Below are 19000 nucleotides of genomic sequence, written 5' to 3' on the forward strand. Positions count from 1 at the left end.
CCAGTGGGTCCCGGAGATCAGACAACCACTGCCCCCACGCCCCCCGTTCCTGCTCGTGGGCACAAGGACAGACCTCAGAGGCGACCGCGGCGTCCTGGACAAACAGCGCCCCCTGCAGCCTGAGGACGGAGAGAACTGGCCCGAGAGCTGAGAGCAGTGAAATACATGGAGTGTTCGGCGGAAACCAAGGTGTGTCTCCTGCCGCGTTCGAGGTCACAGGTTGGACTCCTGACCTCACAGTTTCACATGTCCTCGTGTGTGTTTTTGCAGGAGGGCGTGGAGGAAGTGTTAGAGGAGGCCGTTTTTGCCGCTTTGGGGGAAAACAAAGAAACAAAGAAGAAGAAGAAAAAGTGTGTCCTGCTATAGACAAAGACTCTTTACATGTTACATTTATCTGACCGTTTGTTTAATAATCCAATCTCTACGGGACTTTTCTTAACCCCTTAACTCCCACCTGAACCGAGCACATTTGCGACAGTTTGGCTTTACCCCAGTCCTAAAGCTTCTGGAAAAAAGGTGAGAAAATAGCAAACAAAACTGAGACGAAAACAATGATGAAAAAGTGGCAAAAATGTCACAAAAATGTCACAAGAAATTGACAAAAAATGGTCAAAAAAATGACCAAAAAAATGACTAAAATGTTGAAAAAAAATTGATAAAAATGTGACAAAAATGTGACTAAAAAATACAAAAATGGGACAAAAATTGGCAAAAAATTACAAAAAATTACAAAAATTGGCAAAAAATTGGCAAAAAATGACAAAAAAATTAAAAACTTTGATAAAAATTTAACAAAAATGTGACTAAAAAATGACAAAAAAATGATAAAAATGGGACAAAAAAATGACAAAAATGTGACAAAAAATGAAAAAAAATGAAAAACTTTGATAAAAAATTTGATAAAAATGTGACAAAAAATGAAAAAAAAAAATGATTAAAGAATAACTAAAAAATGACAAAAAAAAAGGCAAAAATTTGATAAAAATGGGATAAAAAAAATTGACAAAAAAATGACAAAAAAGTTACAAAAATGAGTTAAATACCCAACAAAAAAATGATGGAAATCTGCTGACGTGAGGAAAAGATCCTCTCGGTTCAGGCGGGAGTTAAGAGGTTAAACAACATTAAAAGTTCTGCACTGTAAACTTTGTTCTAAATGAAACAATAATGTCCTAAACACTAAAAAACACAGAAAAGCTCAAATGCTGCATCTGTTTCTGGTTGAAAGAAGCTCCTGATTGGACGAGGACGGACGGAAAGAGGAAGCAGAGTTTGAAACAAGAATAAATAATAATAATAAAATCTATAATGAGAGATTTCATTGCTACTATAGTGACATGTAGTTCCAGTTTCGAGCGTGAGACCCGGTTTAGTCTCCGCCTCCTCCTCCTCCTCCTCCTCCTCCTCCTCCTCCTGCTCCTCCTCCTCCTCCTCCTGCTCCTCCTCCTCCTCCTGCTCCTCCTCCCTCCTCCTCCTCCTCCTCCTGCTCCTCCTCCTGCTCCCCCTCCTCCTCCTCCTCCTCCTCCTCCTCCCCTCCTGCTCCTCCTCCTCCTCCTCCTCCTCCTCCTCCTCCTGCTCCTCCTCTCTCCTCCCCCTCCTCCTCCTCCTCCTCCTCCTCCTCCTCCTCCTGCTCCCCCTTCCTCCTCCTCCTCCTCCTCCTCCTCCTCCTCCTGCTCCTCCTCCTCCTCCTCCTCCTCCTCCTCCTCCTGCTCCTCCTCTCTCCTCCTCCTCCTCCTCCTCCTCCTCCTCCTCCTCCTCTTCCTCCTGCTGGGAAACGATCAGCCTGAACTCTGACCTCAGTGATATCGCGTCTGTCGAGGCTTCAAAGGAGCCGCTCACAGTTGGAGTGACGTCACAGGAAGTCCGGCGTGTTGTAAAACGCGAGCTCCAAACTCTGCTGCTGTGAGGAAAGAGGAAGACGCGGCTCTCGTGGTCGGCTCGGAGGAAAGGTTTGGTCATTTAGAGTTTTCATTTTGTGAACGAGGCGACGACTGAGCGACGCTGCAAAACCCTGGGGCTGTTTCCACGTCAGGCCGAGGTGAGCGTGAGCAGCCACATGTTTTCATTACATTTAATATTTAACGATCCTTTTAAATCAGGGGTGCCCAAAGTGGGGCCCGCGCGGGCCAAATTTGGCCCGCCGGAACAATTAGGTTGGCCCGCCAGAGGGTGACCTACTTTTGCGCAGCATCTGGTTAATAACTCTCTCTCCCGTTCATTCTCAATGGCAAATATAGATGCAGTACACTTTTTGTCCACCAGCGTCAAATTGGGGGCGCTGTTTCACTCCTTTCGCAAAGTTAAGGAAACACTGTTCTGGTGTTTTGGTGTTTATCAATCACAGAGCGTCGTAGCATCAACTTTCCATTTTTCCAACTTTTTCTTTGCAAAAATCGTTGACATCTATGACTTATAAAAGAGTTTATGCTGAACTGACACTTTCAAAATGATATATGGCATTTTCTTTGACTTAAAGAAATGAATGAGCTAAAGTCACTGTAGGTGTTGTTTCCATTTTGCTCTATATTGCTACAATAATTGATTTTGTTCTACTAAAACTAGGCTTTTGTAGCATGTTTAACCCCTTAACTCCCACCTGAACTGAGCACATTTTCTCCAGTTTGGCTTTACCCCAGTCCAAAAGCTTCTGGAAAAAAGCTGTGAAAATAGCAAGAAACCTGAGACGAAAACAATGATGGAAATGTGAGAAAAAAGTGACGAAAAATTGATGGAAAAAAATGACGAAAAAATGCCAAAAATGTGACAAAAAATGCCCAAATAATGACATAAAAGTTACAAAAATGAGTTGAATACCCAACCAAAAAATGATGGGAAAAAAAATCTGATGACGTGAGGGAAAAGGTTAATTGCATAGATTGAAATAAATGCAAAGGTAAACCAAAAAAGAAAATAAAGTAACTGTTATTATTTGCAGTTATATGTTTCACGCTTGACATCGCTGTGTTTGGCCCGCGACCCACAGGCACTTTTTCATTTTGGCCCTCGGAGACAAAAAGTTTGGGCACCCCTGCTTTAAATGATACGGCTCCCGGACTCGCCTGGAAACTATGATCACTTTTTAGGTTGGTTTTGTCAGACAGGTTAGAGATGTTAAAGATCTTTCTACCTTTACATGTTTCAGCGCCCTCTGCAGGCCGTCATCAGAAGCATCACCGGCGTGCGGTGACGTGTAACGGTAAAAAGATCTTTAACATCTCTAACCTTAGTGTCTGACAAAACCAACCTAAAAAGTGATGCTAGAAACACAAGTCGACACAATGAACGTTACGAAGTTTATACGAGGAAACTGTGACTCGACCCCGAGTGACGGAGCTCTGGTCCTCAGATGCAGACGGTGAAGTGTTTGCTGGTGGGAGATTACGCTGCAGGAAAAACTCATCTACTGAAGACCTACACGGACAGCAGCTCCTTACAGTATATACACACAGTATGTAACTATATATATATACAGTATGTAACTATATATATATACAGTATGTAACTATATATATATACAGTATGTAACTATATATATATACAGTATGTAACTATATATACATATACAGTATGTAACTATATATACATACAGTATGTAACTATATATATATACAGTATGTAACTATATATACATACAGTAGGTAACTATATATACATACAGTATGTAACTATATATATATACAGTATGTAACTATATATACATATACAGTATGTAACTATATATACATACAGTATGTAACTATATATATATACAGTATGTAACTATATATACATACAGTAGGTAACTATATATATATACAGTATGTAACTATATATACATATACAGTATGTAACTATATATACATACAGTATGTAACTATATACATATACAGTATGTAACTATATATACACACAGTATGTAACTATATATACATATACAGTATGTAACTATATATACATACAGTATGTAACTATATATATATACAGTATGTAACTATATATACATATACAGTATGTAACTATATATACATACAGTATGTTACTATATATACACACAGTATGTAACTATATATACATACAGTAGGTAACTATATATATATACAGTATGTAACTATATATACATATACAGTATGTAACTATATATACACACAGTATGTAACTATATATATATACAGTATGTAACTATATATACATATACAGTATGTAACTATATATACATACAGTATGTTACTATATATACACACAGTATGTAACTATATATACATACAGTAGGTAACTATATATATATACAGTATGTAACTATATATACATATACAGTATGTAACTATATATACATACAGTATGTAACTATATATATATACAGTATGTAACTATATATACATACAGTAGGTAACTATATATATATACAGTATGTAACTATATATACATATACAGTATGTAACTATATATACATACAGTATGTTACTATATATACACACAGTATGTAACTATATATACATACAGTAGGTAACTATATATATATACAGTATGTAACTATATATACATATACAGTATGTAACTATATATACATACAGTATGTTACTATATATACACACAGTATGTAACTATATATACATACAGTAGGTAACTATATATATATATATACAGTATGTAACTATATATACATACAGTATGTAACTATATATATATACAGTATGTAACTATATATACATATACAGTATGTTAGCAGCTCCTTACAGTATATACACACAGTATGTAACTATATATACACACAGTATGTAATTATATATACACACAGTATGTAATTATATATACATACAGTATGTAACTATATATACATACAGTATGTAACTATATATACATACAGTATGTAACTATATATACATACAGTATGTAACTATATATACACACAGTATGTAATTATATATACACACAGTATGTAACTATATATACACACAGTATGTAATTATATATACACACAGTATGTAACAATATATACATACAGTATGTAATTATATATACATACAGTATGTAATTATATATACATACAGTATGTAATTATATATACACACAGTATGTAATTATATATACATACAGTATGTAATTATATATACATACAGTATGTAATTATATATACATACAGTATGTAATTATATATACACACAGTATGTAACTATATATACATACAGTATGTAACTATATATACACACAGTATGTAACTATATATACATATACAGTAGGTTACAATATATACATACAGTATGTAACTATATATACATACAGTATGTAACTATATATACATACAGTACGTTACTATATATATATACAGTATGTAACTATATATACACACAGTATGTAATTATATATATATACAGTATGTAACTATATATACATACAGTACGTTACTATATATATATACAGTATGTAACTATATATACACACAGTATGTAATTATATATATATACAGTATGTAACTATATATACATATACACACAGTATGTAATTATATATATATATACAGTATGTAACTATATATACATACAGTATGTAACTATATATACATACAGTAGGTAACTACATATACATACAGTAGGTAACTATATATACACACAGTATGTAACTATATATACATATACACACAGTATGTAACTATATATACATACAGTATGTAACTATATATACATACAGTAGGTAACTATATATACACACAGTATGTAACTATATATACATATACACACAGTATGTAACTATATATACATACAGTATGTAACTATATATACATACAGTATGTAACTATATATACATACAGTAGGTAACTATATATACATACAGTAGGTAACTATATATACATACAGTAGGTAACTATACTAGCAGCTCCTTATAATATAGAGCGAGTTAAAGACATAAAGACGTTGGACCTGGAGGAAAACGTTGCGACTTCTTGAAGTTTCGATAAACTGTGATTAAACTGTGATTAAACTGTGATTAAACTGTGATTCCAGTTCCGTCCTGGTAAATGATGATGAAACATGTTTCTGCAGATTCAAAACCACAGCCTGACGGTGACGAGCGGCGGGAAAACCATCAGTCTGGACCTGTGGGACACAACAAGTCAGAGATTCTTCATTTGTACCTTATTAACCCACAGCGCTCACTAGTTTAACCCACACTGCTCACGAGTTTAACCCACACTGCTCACGAGTTTAACCCACACACTGCTCACGAGTTTAACCCACACTGCTCACGAGTTTAACCCACACTGCTCACTAGTTTAACCCACACTGCTCACGAGTTTAACCCACACACTGCTCACGAGTTTAACCCACACTGCTCACGAGTTTAACCCACACACTGCTCACGAGTTTAACCCACACCGCTCACGAGTTTAACCCACACTGCTCACGAGTTTAACCCACACTGCTCACGAGTTTAACCTCTTAACCCTGAACTGAGAGGATCTTTTTCCTCACGTCATCAGATTTTTTCCATCATTTTTTGTTGGGTATTCAACTAATTTTTGTAACTTTTTTGTCATTTTTTTCGTCATTTTTTAATAAAATTTTTGTCATTTTTTTCTTCAATTTTTCATCAATTTTTTGTCATTTTTTAAATCTTTTTTTGTCATTTTTTCGTCCATTTTTAATCACATTTTTTTCATCATTTCTTTTTTTCATTTTTTAATCAATTTTTTGTCATTTTCTTGCCACATTTTTGTCATTTTTTTAATCAAATTTTTGTCATTTTTAAAATAATTTTTATGTCATTTTTTTCGTCAATTTTTTGTCATTTTTTTTCGGCATTTTTTATCATTTTTTTTATCAATTTTTTGTCATTTTTTTGTAATTTTTTTTATAAATGTTTTGTCATTTTTGTCATTTTTTTGTCTTTTTTTCCGTCATTTTTTAATCAATTTTTTGTCATTTTTAATCACATTTTTGTCATTTTTTTCGTCAATTTTTGTCACATTTTTGTCATTTTTCGTCAATTTCTTGTGACATTTTTGCAAACCTTTTCATCAATGTTTTCTCACTTTTTTGTCACATTTCCATCATTGTTTTCGTCTCAGTTTTGTTGCTATTTTCACACCTTTTTTCCAGAAGCTTTTGCATTGGTGGTAAAGCCAAACTGGAGAAAATGTGCTCGGTTCAGGAGGGAGTTAAGGGGTTAACCCACACTGCTCACGAGTTTAACCCACACACCGCTCACTAGTTTAACCCACACTGCTCAGTCAATATTATAAATGCAAAGTCGACTAAATCCTTCTTAGATTTAGATTAAAACCAGACGATCATGAACCGATGTTTTCAGGCATCAGCGACTACGACCGGCTGCGTCCCATGAGTTTCCCTCAGACCGACGTGTTCCTCGTCTGCTTCTCCGTGGTCTCACCCTCGTCCTACCAGAACGTCCGACAGAAGGTCCTCCTCTGCCCCGCAGCCTCTGCCCCGCAGCCTCTGCCTGAATCCAAACCTCTAACCTCCCCCTCTGCCTGCAGTGGGTCCCGGAGATCACCCGCCACTGCCCCGACGCCCCGTTCCTGCTCGTGGGCACAAGGACAGACCTCAGAGGCGACCGCGGCGTCCTGGACAAACTGGCTGAGGACGAACAGCGCCCCCTGCAGCCTGAGGACGGAGAGAAACTGGCCCGAGAGCTGAGAGCAGTGAAGTACATGGAGTGTTCGGCGGAAACCAAGGTGTGTCTCCTGCCGTGTCGGAGGTCACGGGTTGGACTCCTGATTAACCTCTGAACTCCAGCCTGAACCGAGAGCCTTTTCTCCAGTTTAGCTTTACCCAAATCCTGTAGGCCAGTGTAACGCCTCATTTGAAAGCCAAGATCTACAAAACTCATATAAATGGATCTTTTTCCTCACGTCATCAGATTTCATCATCTTTTTGGGAGGGTATTCAACTCATTTTGTAACTTTTTTTGGGGAATTTTTTGTCACATTTTTTGTCATTTTTTGTAAATTTTTAGGAAATTTTTTGTAAATTTTTTGTAAATTTTTTGTCACTTTTGTCATTTTTTTGGTCATTTTTTTGTCAATTTTTGTCATTATTTTTGCTTTTTTTTGCTTTTTTTGCCTTTTTGTCATTGTCACATTTTTTGTAATTTTTTGTCAATTTTTTTGTCAATTTTTTTGTCATTTTTTTTGTCATTTTTTGTGCTTTTTTTTGCCTTTTTGTCATTTATTGTCACATTTTTTGTCATTTTTTTGGTCATTTTTTGTAAAAAAAAATTGTCATTTTTTGTCACATTTATTGTCATTTTTTGTCATTTTTTGTTGCTTTTTTGTAATTTTTTTGTAAATTTTTTGTCATTTTTTTTGTCATAGTTTGTCATTTTTTTTGTCCATTTTTGTCAATTTTTTTTCACATCTTCATCATTGTTTTCGTCTCAGTTGTGTTGCTTCTTCTCACCTTTTGGATTGGGGTAAAGCCAAACTGTAGAAAATGCTCTCGGTTCAGGCGGGAGTTAAGGGGTTAACCGTGTCTTGTGTTTTGTTTCTTGTTGCTTTTGCAGGAGGGGCTGGAGGAACTGTTTGACGAGGCCGTTTCAGTCGCTTTAAGAGGAAACACGTCTGAGAAGAAGTGCCTCCTGCAGTAGATCCTACACTTCCCGCCTCCATCAGCGAAAACAACAAACGTGAGACGGGATCGTTCAACGTTTTTATTATTGTAGCTCTGATCCAGAACCGGGGCTGTTTTAAGAGCTGATTGTGCAAAGTCTTGTAGTATTGATGTAAGTTATTGTTTGTTAAAAAAAAAAAAAAACTATGTGTAACTTATAACGTTCATATGGTAAAACAAAAAGTCAAAGAAAAAATAAAGACATTTCTTCTTTTGGACAGCAGAGGGCAGCATTTAACAAGCAGTAAAAAGTATAACGTGAACAGTTTTCATTAATAGGCGATTAAAGCTTACATCCTTTATAACTATAGCAGCAATAACTGTCATTATTGTTTTAATAAATTGAAATAAAGGATTCTATCATTCAGAAGTTTATGTAAAGTGCTTTGCTTCCAAAATATGAATGAAAACAATCTTATTACGTTTAAACCAGGATTAAACCGGTTCTAAACAAGGTCTGAGCCATTTTCATTGAGTTGACACTTGGAAACATATGTACTATTGGTTTGTTAAAATGCCCCCATTAAAAAAATAAAGGTCTCTGTGGGAGGACCCCCAGACCCCCCTTATAAATGAGCCCCCCCACCAGTCTGGCAGGAGCAAAGGTTCTTCCCCATAATTTTTTAGGGGGGGGGGTTTGTAACTTCTTTGTAAATTTTTTTTGTCAAATTGTACATTTTTTGTCACTTTTTGTCACATGTTCATCATTTTTTCATCATTTTTTTTGTCGTTTTTTTTGTCCATTTTTTGTGAATTTTTTTCCACTTTTCCAGAATTTATTTGTCATTTTTTTTGGTCTTTTTTTGTAATTTTTTTGTCACATTTTTTTTTGTCACATTTTTTGTCTTTTTTTTGTAATTTTTTTGTCAAATAGTACAATTTTTGTCACTTTTTGTCACATGTTAATTTTTTCATAATTTTTTTGTAATTTTTTTGTAATTTTTTTGTCTTTTTTTTAATCACATTTTGGTCATTTTTTTGCCACTTTTTCATACATTTTTTGTCACTTTTTTGTCACATTTCCATCATTGTTTTCGTCTCAGTTTTGTCGCTATTTTCTCACCTTTTCTCCAGAAGCTTTTGGATTGGGGTAAAGCCAAAAACTGGAGAAAATGTGCTCGGTTCAGGTGGGAGTTAAGGGGTTAAACTGCTATTTTCACAAATTTGCCTTTTTTTTGTACTAGTGCTGTGTTTAGGAAGTTACTTCTGCATGTTCAAATAAAAATAAAAATAAATCATTAATTTATCCTTTCCTGGTTGAGAGAGAGAAATCCGACAGACATGGTTACGGTGTAAATAAATATTGATTGATTGTGGGGGGCCCTGAAAAGACTTAAGCCCTGGGGCCCATTTTGTTTAAATCCAGCCCTGCCTACAAAACGGATCTAAACTCTTTCCTCTTTCTTGTTTCATTTATATCACGTTTTTGTCGCGTTTGTCATGTTTTTATCACTTCTTATTATTTCCCTTCATTATTTTTCTTTCCATTTCGCGCGCACTGTCCTGTTATAACGGTCCGATGACGCAAACGAAAAACATTTCTCAAGTAAACGCGCTTAACCTCAGCCGGGGGCGTTTAAAACCCCGCCCCGCCCGCCCCGCCGTGGAGCCCCGTTTCCTCCCGCATCCACAGCGAGGGGCGGTGCTTAGCGCTTAGCTCCTCCTGACAGCGCGAGCCAAAACAAACTCACCCCGCCGCCGCTTCTCACTCACAGCCGCTCGCACTTTTCACGAACTTACTTCTTCACTTTCCACCGCCCAAAACTCACCGCAACGACTATGTTTTGACGTTAACGCGCGCGGGGAGAACCGACGGAATAAACCGAGTGACTTTGACCGGGTTCCAATGGGTTGAAGCGTTAAAATGAGTGGAAAAGACGCGGGATAACGGCGCCTAGCTCGCGGATGCTAACATGGCTAACAGCAACAGGTTCGGGAGTTGTGATGCTAGCGGCTAACGCGAAACTACAGTGACACGGAGCGGAATGGAGTGCGCCAGCCTGGCCCGGTACTCGTGGGTGGACCTGGCCTTCTCGGTGGTCGGCGTGTGCACGTTCCTGGTGGACTGGGGCTCGGACATCTGGGTGGCCACGGAGTTCTACTGCCGCGGGGACCTGCTGTGGTTCGGGGTCCTGGTCGGGCTCATGGCGCTGTCCTCGGTGGTGGTGCAGATGTTCAGCTGGTTCTGGTTCCAGTACGACCGAGAGCTGCCGGGGCTCGGCGCGGGAGGAGGAGGGGGGGAGGAGGGGGCAGAGGGTCAGGGCACGGCCGGGAACAGCGTGGTGATGTTCGGGGACAGAGTGAAGCTGTCCTGCCTCCTCCACGTGCTGCAGCTCGGCTTCCTCTGCAGGTAAACAACACGTGTCCTGGAGAACAGAACACTAGACACTACAGGTGTTATTTAAAACCAGTTACTGCACCTGAGGGACTTTGGGAAGAAATTGTGCTCATCATATGGTATTTTTTATTTTATTATTTGACTAAAAATAATTGAAACTTTTTCCACTGAGTAAATATTTAAGCGGCAAATCCTTCATTTTGATAAAACAGATGTAGTTCGTCTCGTGCTCCTTGTTCTAAAGAATTATTTTGTTTTTTTGGACATTTTCTGTGAATTTTCTTGGTAAAAATCAGGATTTCTACAGGATTTTACTTCGTTTCACATACTTTTTAAAAAATAAATCAAACTCTTTCAAGACTCAGTACTCGCAGTACTTAAGTAACATTCTCTCAAAGTACTTTTTACTTGAGTAAAATAATTTCAAAGTCGCGTTAAGTAAATCTTTTGGGGACTCTACCCACTTCTGTTTTTACACATTCAGCTGCAGTTTGGACTGAACTTGTTAACACTTTCGTACTAAAAGTACTTGTGGAAGAAGTATTTTCTTACGTAAAACAAAATGTACAAGTAAAGCAAAAGTATCAGATTAAAATTTTTCTGAAGTAAAAGTAAAAAAGTACCCAGCTTAGAAGTACAGGTTTTTGTATTGTTTTAAAGAATACAAAAACTACAAACCACAAAGGTCACATGTGGTGGAGTAGAAAGTACAGTTACCTGCTCTGAAAGGTACTCAAGTAAAGTAAAATCTGTACTTTTTACTTTATTTTCCAGCTCTGCTCAAAGGTTTCCTGTTGTGTCCAGTTCACTTTGAATATGGAAATGTTTGCAAATCTGAACAAATGAAAATGGGTTTGTGGGATTAAACATTTTAACTTTAGGCTTTGAAAAGTATATCAGTTATTAACACAAGAGTAAACGATGGACAGGCTCGTTTTAGGAAAGTATTCAGGCTGACAAAACAAACAATCAGGTTAAATGTCCAATATTTCCCCCCAAAAAATAAAAAAAGGAAATCAATAAATCAATGAACTCTTCAGAAAAATGTACGAGAAACACAAACTTTACATTTATGGAAAAACCAAGCCCTCACTTTCAGGAGTTATATAACCTCTTACCACCCGCCTAAACCGAATGCCTTCTGTCCTCTTTGGCTATAGGCCTGTGTAGCACCTCATTTGAAAGCTAAGACCCACAAAATTGACATTTTTCCTTGTGTTGTTGCTGTGTTGTGTCACCTTTTTATGTTTTTTTTATTTTTTATTTTTTCTGTCACATTTATTATACATTTTTGGTCACTTGTTGGTTGACTTTTTGTCACATCTTTGTTGAATATTTGTCACTTTTTGGTTGATTTTTTGTCACACTTTTTTCAAATTTTTGTCATTTTTTGGTTGAGTTTTTGTCATTTTTTGGTTGAGTTTTTGTCATTTTTTGGTTGAGTTTTTGTCATTTTTTGGTTGAGTTTTTGTCATTTTTTGGTTGAGTTTTTGTCATTTTTTGGTTGAGTTTTTGTCATTTTTTTGGTTGAGTTTTTGTCACTTTTTGGTTGAGTTTTTGTCACTTTTTGGTTGAGTTTTTGTCATTTTTTGGTCGAGTTTTTGTCACTTTTTGGTTGAGTTTTTGTCACTTTTTGGTTGAGTTTTTGTCACTTTTTGGTTGAGTTTTTGTCATTTTTTGGTCGAGTTTTTGTCACTTTTTGGTTGCATTTACATCCTTGTTTTCTTCTCATTTTTTGTGGCTGTTTTGGTGCTTTTTTCCCCAAGAAGCTTTTTGATTAAACTGGAGAAAATGGGGTCCGTTCAGGTGGGAGTTAAGCGGTTAAACAAACACAAACAGCGGCTGATCGGAGGTAAATTCCAGCTCCTGTGTTTCCCCTTTTTATAAGTCGTAATAACAGCAAACCTGCTTCATGTTTCATTAACAAAGATGGAGCTTTATTGATCTCACAGGGAGAGAAATTCACTGAAATGTCGTTTATTCCAGGGTGAACTCCAGCCCTCGAGTTTTCATCGTTTGTAAAATGAGCGTTTGCAGAAGTGATTCTTGTGGCAATTTTGAAACTTCCCCCTGACGGCCCGGTTTGTAAATATTTCCAAATGTGCCAAAGAGACGACGACTTCTTCATCAGTGACGCTGAAACAACCAAGGTCTTAAGTCCCGCCTGAACCCAGAGGATCTTTGTCCTCACGTCATCACATTTTTTTTCCATCATTTTTTTGTTGGGTATTTATCTAACTTTTTGTCTTTTTTTGGTCAGTTTTTTTTAATCACATTTTTGTCACATTTTTGTCATTTTTTGTCAAATCTTTATCAATCAATCAATCAAAGTTTATTTGTATAGCACCTTACAACAACACAAGGAAGACCAAAGTGCTTCACAGAAAGATAAAACAATATTTTAAAAAAATCAATCGACCAAATAAGTGCGATCTAAGTCTTAAAAGCTAGTTTGAAGAGATGTGTCTTCAATCTAGACTTAAAGAGGGACAGCTCTGTGAGAACACGCAGACTGAGGGGCAGCTGTTCCACAGTTTTGGCGCTACAACCCTGAAAGAACGATCGCCCCACTGTTTGTACTTTATCACATTTTTGACATTTTTTGTCACATTTTTGTCACATTTTTGTAGTTTTATTTGTCACATTTTGTCAGATTTTTGAAATTTTTTATCATTTTTTTGTCACATTTTTGTAATTTTTTTGTCATTATTTTTGTCATATTTTGTCACATTTTAGAAATTTTTTGGTCAAATTTTTATCAATTATTTATCAAATTTTTGTCAATTTTTTGTCATTTTTTGGTCATTTTTTGTCACATTTTAGAATTTTTTTTGTCAATTTTTTATCAATTTTTTGTCATTTTTTTGTCAAATTTTTGTCATTTTTTGTCACACTTTTGTCATATTTTTGTCATATTTTTGTCATATTTTTGTCATTTTATGTAACATTTTTGAAATTTTTTGGGCAAATTTTTATCAATTTTTTTGTCATTTTTTCTGTCAAATTTTTGTCTTTTTTTCATTTTTTTGTCAATTTCTTGTGACATATTTGTGACATTTTTGCCACTTCTTCGTCAATGTTTTCGTCACTTTTTGTCACATTTCCATCATTGTTTTCGTCTCAGTTCTGTCGCTATTTTCACACCTTTTTTCCAGAAGCTTTTGGATTGGGGTAAAGCCAAACTGGAGAAAATGTGCTCGGTTCAGGTGGGAGTTAAGGGGTTAAACACAGACACAACAGGCTTCATCGCTTCATCTTTTATACACAGTTCAATCTAAGGATCGTCCGAGTCTCTTCCTCAAAGGCCAAATCTGGTCCATCAGGTGATAAAACTCTGTGGTGAAAAAAGTGTCGAAAAAGTGACGAAAAAAGCAACAAAATCCGACGTCAAAGTGATATTTTTGTGACTCAAAATTAATCAAAAGTTGTTCATGAGACTCAAACTGTGACTAAAATGTCAGATCATCTAAATCCTCTGCCAAAGGAGCAGCTCCATGAAGCAGAGGAGCCGATTAAATATGATTAGAATGAACATTACTGATTTTATTTTCTACTCTTTCCCTAACACGGTTGATATCTTCTTTAAATCTAACACCTTCACATGATTGTCTCACATCCTGAAAGGGCACATGCCGCTGCTTCACTCGGCCGTGGACTAACTCTGTCTTGAGTAATTAAAAGAACTCCCAGCGGTGGATTCCATCAAACCAAACGTCTCTCAGACTGTTCTCTCCGGCGTCTTCCCACAGTCAGACTCAGCCGGCGGAAAAGCTCTTCTGACGGGCCGTGATGTGAATACAAGGAGCTAGGGTTGGGCGATGTTCCCTTAATTGGCCGTTGACGATGTTTACATTGAACCATCGTGATGGACGATGATATCGTCCATTTTTCATTAAAAGCATTTTTTTTAAAGACATTTCCATAGCCTATATACAGTATATGCTGCATATTAGTATGTATGTTAGGAAAACGTGAGATTGCAGGATAAATTGATCTAAACTAAACATGATTTGAACAGAGTCATGGACACGACTTTTGCAACAGAAATGTGTTAAAACTCGTGCGTAAAGTCTGAGAACGACTTATTCAGAGCGTGAACTCCTCAATACCAAGACTCTTATCACATCAGAGCTTATTATTTGCATTTGCTCAGTTTTAACGCAATGTTTAAGAAACAGTGGGTGAACGGGACAATATTTTGAAGTTTACGTCGTAACTTACGTTTTTGAAGCCGCTCCACGCGCCGCCCGGTCCGTGTGCTCTAACCTCTTAACTCCTGCACCGCCTCTTTCTCTCTCCTCTCTCTTTCCTCTCTCGGTCCTTCGTGAGAATAGTCCACGCGCTCAGCTAGCTCCGATGTGAGAGCCATCTCATTTTAAAACGGTTTAAGTTTCAATACGCAGCAAAGCAAAACAAAACCACGCGCTGTTAAACTCTGAGCTGCAGAGAAAGAGAGAGAGAGCCCCGCGCGTCAGAAACAGAGCCGCCGCGTCTTTATGTTAATAATTACGGCTAACACATCGTAGCTTCTGGCAGGCTACTGACGCTAGCGTGCATATTAGTTACATCCGTGATTTAATTGACAGTGCAATCCCTGCAAAGTTTGTAGGTTTACAAGGCCATCAGAAGATCAGTGCGTGTTTCTGACAGGAGGGGGCGTGGCCTCACGATGGTGGCTCTCCATCACGATGGGCGATGATATCGTCCATCGGCTCAACCCTACAAGGAGCGGCACGAGAAAGCAAAAACATTATCAACATAAACCCTTCCTCTGTTGCAGACTCTCCTGGGTGACCTTTGACCCTCTCCTCTGGGTGACCTTTGACCTCCTCTGTCGCAGACACTTCTGGGTGACCTTTAACCCCTCTCCTCTGGGTGACCTTTGACCTCTCCTCTGTTGCAGACTCTCCTCTGGGTGACCTTTAACCCCTCTCCTCTGTTGCAGACTCTCCTCTGGGTGACCTTTAAACTCTCCTCTGGGTGACCTTTAACCCTTCTCCTCTGTTGCAGACTCTCCTGGGTGACCATTAACCCCTCTCCTCTGGCTGACCTTTGACCTCTCCTCTGTTGCAGACTCTCCTGGGTGACCTTTAACCCCTCTCCTCTGGCTGACCTTTGACCTCTCCTCTGTTGCAGACTCTCCTGGCTGACCTTTAACCCCTCTCCTCTGGCTGACCTTTGACCTCTCCTCTGTTGCAGACACTTCTGGGTGATCTGGCAGGGCTTCCGGGTCTGGTGGCGCCGTGAGGAGGGCTCGGAGTTCGCCGTGTATCTGACCCATGACCTCAGCATGCTGCGGCTCATCGAGACGTTCTGCGAGAGCGCCCCCCAGCTGACGCTCATGATATACGTGATGCTGCAGACCAACAAGGCCCGCACCGTGCAGTGTGAGTCCGCCATGACTGTCACATCCACAAACACAGCTCCAAACTATTATCTTTATATTTGACCACAGGACCTTCTCTGAGCAGCTTCAACATTCTTATATCCATTAAACTTGTGAGTTTTTGGAGAGTTTCTGCTTGGATTTGTTTGCAGGATGTTAGAATAGCCTCCCAGAGCTGCTGTTCTCATAAAAACTGCCTCCCACCCTCATAGAAGTTTTTTTTGTTGAGGCTCCAGAGGTTCTCAATAGGGTTGAGGTCAGGGGAGGAGGGGGTCCACATCATGAGTTTCTCTCCTTTTATGCCCATAGCAGCCAGTGATGTAGAGGTTTTCTTTACAGCAGGACATGGAGCGTTGTCATGATGAAGAGGATTTTGTTCTTTTTGTAGCATAGAAGACAGTGGTCAGTCAGAAACTGAGACGTCATTTTCACACCTTCAGGGAGCCTAAAAGGGCCTAAAGGGGACGACCAGCTCTCTCCCCATGATTCTGGCCCAAAACATGACTCCGCCCCCTCCTTACTGACGTCACAGCCTTGTTGGGACATTGTGGCCATTCACCAACCATCCACTCCTCCATCCATCTGACCATCCAGGGTCACACGGCCTCATCAGTGAACAAGACTGTTTGAAAATGAGCCTCATGTATTTCTGAGCCACTGCAGCCGTTTCTGCTTCAGCTTCAATTAACCGTTTAGGGGAGGCCGGAGAGAAGGTTTATGCACAACTGCAGCCTCTGGAGGGTCCGACACCTTCATGTTCAGGAGACTCCAGAGGCACCAGCAGCTTCAAATACCTGTTTGTCTGGCAGAAACCGTCCTCATTGTGCCTTTATCTGCACAAACCCGTGTGTGTCTGAATCATCCACAAATCTCTGATCAGTTCGATGATTACGCTTCATCTTTCATGAAATATCGAAGGTTTTCATACCAAGACCAAGACATTCAACTATTTCATGCTTTTCATCAGCAGAAAGACCCCTTTTCTTTCCCTTATTGCTTGAAAATGATGATCTGCATAATAAAGTGGAACATCCGTTTTCAGTCGTTTTTCCCTTAACTGGGCTTAACCTGAACACTAATCATCCCAGGTCTCTGAGATTAATGTCAGTGATTCATAGAGCCCCGAGACACAAAACCATCCATGAGTTTCATTTTTTTTTTTACCTTTTTGACACTGAAATACAGTTTGCATAATCATTTGGAACACAGTGTACATTAGCCTCGTTCCTGACCTCTGATTGGACTGCGTTGGTAAAATCTCCCGCCGCTCCGGTTTGACCGCCTGCCCCGTCTCTCCACAGTCGTGAGCATCGCCGCCTCCACCACCTCCATGGCGTGGATGGTGGTGGATTACCACCGCTCGCTGCGCTCCTTCGTCCCGGACAAAGCCAAGCAGACGTGGTCGTCGTCGGTGATCTACTTCCTGTGGAACCTGCTCCTGATGGCGCCGCGCGTGGCCGCCCTGGCGCTGTTCGCCTCCGTCCTGCCGGCCGCCATCGTGCCGCACTTCGCGCTCGTCTGGGTGGTGTTCGTGCTGTGGGCGTGGCGGCAGCGCACGGACTTCATGGACAGCGCCGGAGGGGAGTGGCTTTACCGCGCCACCGTGGGACTCATCTGGTACGAAGGTTTAACCCCTTAACTCCCGCCTGAAGCGAGCCTGAACTGGCTTTACCCCAATCCAAAAGCTTCTGGAAACAAGCAACAAAACTGAGACGAAAACAAGGAGGGAAATGTGACAAAAATGTGACAAAAAATTGACGAAAAAATGACAAAATGTTACAAAAAAAATACAAAAATGTGATAAAAATTTGATAAAAAATGACCAAAAATTGATTAAAAAAAATTGATGAAAAAAGGACAAAAAATTGATAAATTTTGACAAAAAAGTTACAAAAATGTGACAAAAAATTGACGAAAAAATGACACAATGTGAAAAAAATGTGAAAAAAATGTGAAAAAATGACCAAAATGTTACAAAAAAAATGCAAAAAATGGATAAAATTTTGATAAAAAATGACAAAAATTTGATTAAAAAAAAATTTACGAAAAAAGGACAAAAAAATGACAAAATGTTACAAAAAAAATGCAAAAATGTGACAAAAAATGACGAAAAAAAAGTGGCAAAAATGTCACAAGAAATTGACAAAAATTGACAAAAAATGTGATAAAATTTGACCAAAAAATTACAAAAAAATGACAAATATTTAATAAAAAATGGACGAAAAAATTACAAAAAATGTGATAAAAACGTGATAAAAAAATGATGAAAATGTGACAAAAAAATGACCAAAATGTGATAAAAAAAATGACGAAAAAATGCAAAAAAATTGATAAAATTTGACAAAAAAATGACAAATATGACAAAAATGTGACAAAAAATGTAACAAAAAAAAATTACAAAAAAATTACAAAAAAGTTACAAAAATGAGTTGAATACCCAACAAAAAACTGGAAAAAAAATCTGATGACGTGAGGAAAAAGCTCCTCTCGGTTCAGGCGGGAGTTAAGAGGTTAAAAAGGTCTTAAAAAGTCTTAAATTTGACTTGTCCAACTCTGCAGACCCTGTTTTTTGCTAAACTATAGCTTTGTCGAGAAAGTCCCCAAAATATTGAGAGTCATTTTTGTCACTGCCCTGGATAAGTGCTGCTGTTTCCAAAGGGCTTCGGGTCGACT

The 19000-nt window shown here is 38.2% G+C and overlaps 2 protein-coding genes across 2 annotated transcripts; both read left to right on the top strand.

Annotated features, from left to right (window-relative positions):
* Window positions 1-3333: 3333 nt before the first annotated feature.
* Window positions 3334-8580, top strand: LOC306982636 (cell division control protein 42 homolog; the record flags this gene model as incomplete). Its single annotated transcript, XM_079583103.1, has 5 exons — window positions 3334-3448; window positions 6018-6087; window positions 7285-7394; window positions 7472-7669; window positions 8497-8580. The coding sequence occupies exons 1-5, from the start codon at window positions 3347-3349 to the stop codon at window positions 8578-8580; spliced, it is 564 nt and encodes a 187-aa protein (XP_079439229.1). The 5' UTR covers window positions 3334-3346.
* A 1720-nt stretch (window positions 8581-10300) lies between these two features.
* LOC306982637 (XK-related protein 8-like) lies at window positions 10301-17966 on the top strand (the record flags this gene model as incomplete). The annotated part of the gene is made up of 3 exons (XM_079583104.1): window positions 10301-10953; window positions 16141-16328; window positions 17629-17966. Exons 1-3 carry the CDS (start codon window positions 10589-10591, stop codon window positions 17964-17966), a joined length of 891 nt encoding a protein of 296 aa, XP_079439230.1. The 5' UTR covers window positions 10301-10588.
* Between the last annotated feature and the right edge of the window lie 1034 nt (window positions 17967-19000).

This window comes from Gobius niger (assembly GCF_951799975.1).
Source record: "Gobius niger genome assembly, contig: SCAFFOLD_230, whole genome shotgun sequence".
In the NCBI taxonomy this organism is placed as follows: Eukaryota; Metazoa; Chordata; class Actinopteri; order Gobiiformes; family Gobiidae; genus Gobius; species Gobius niger.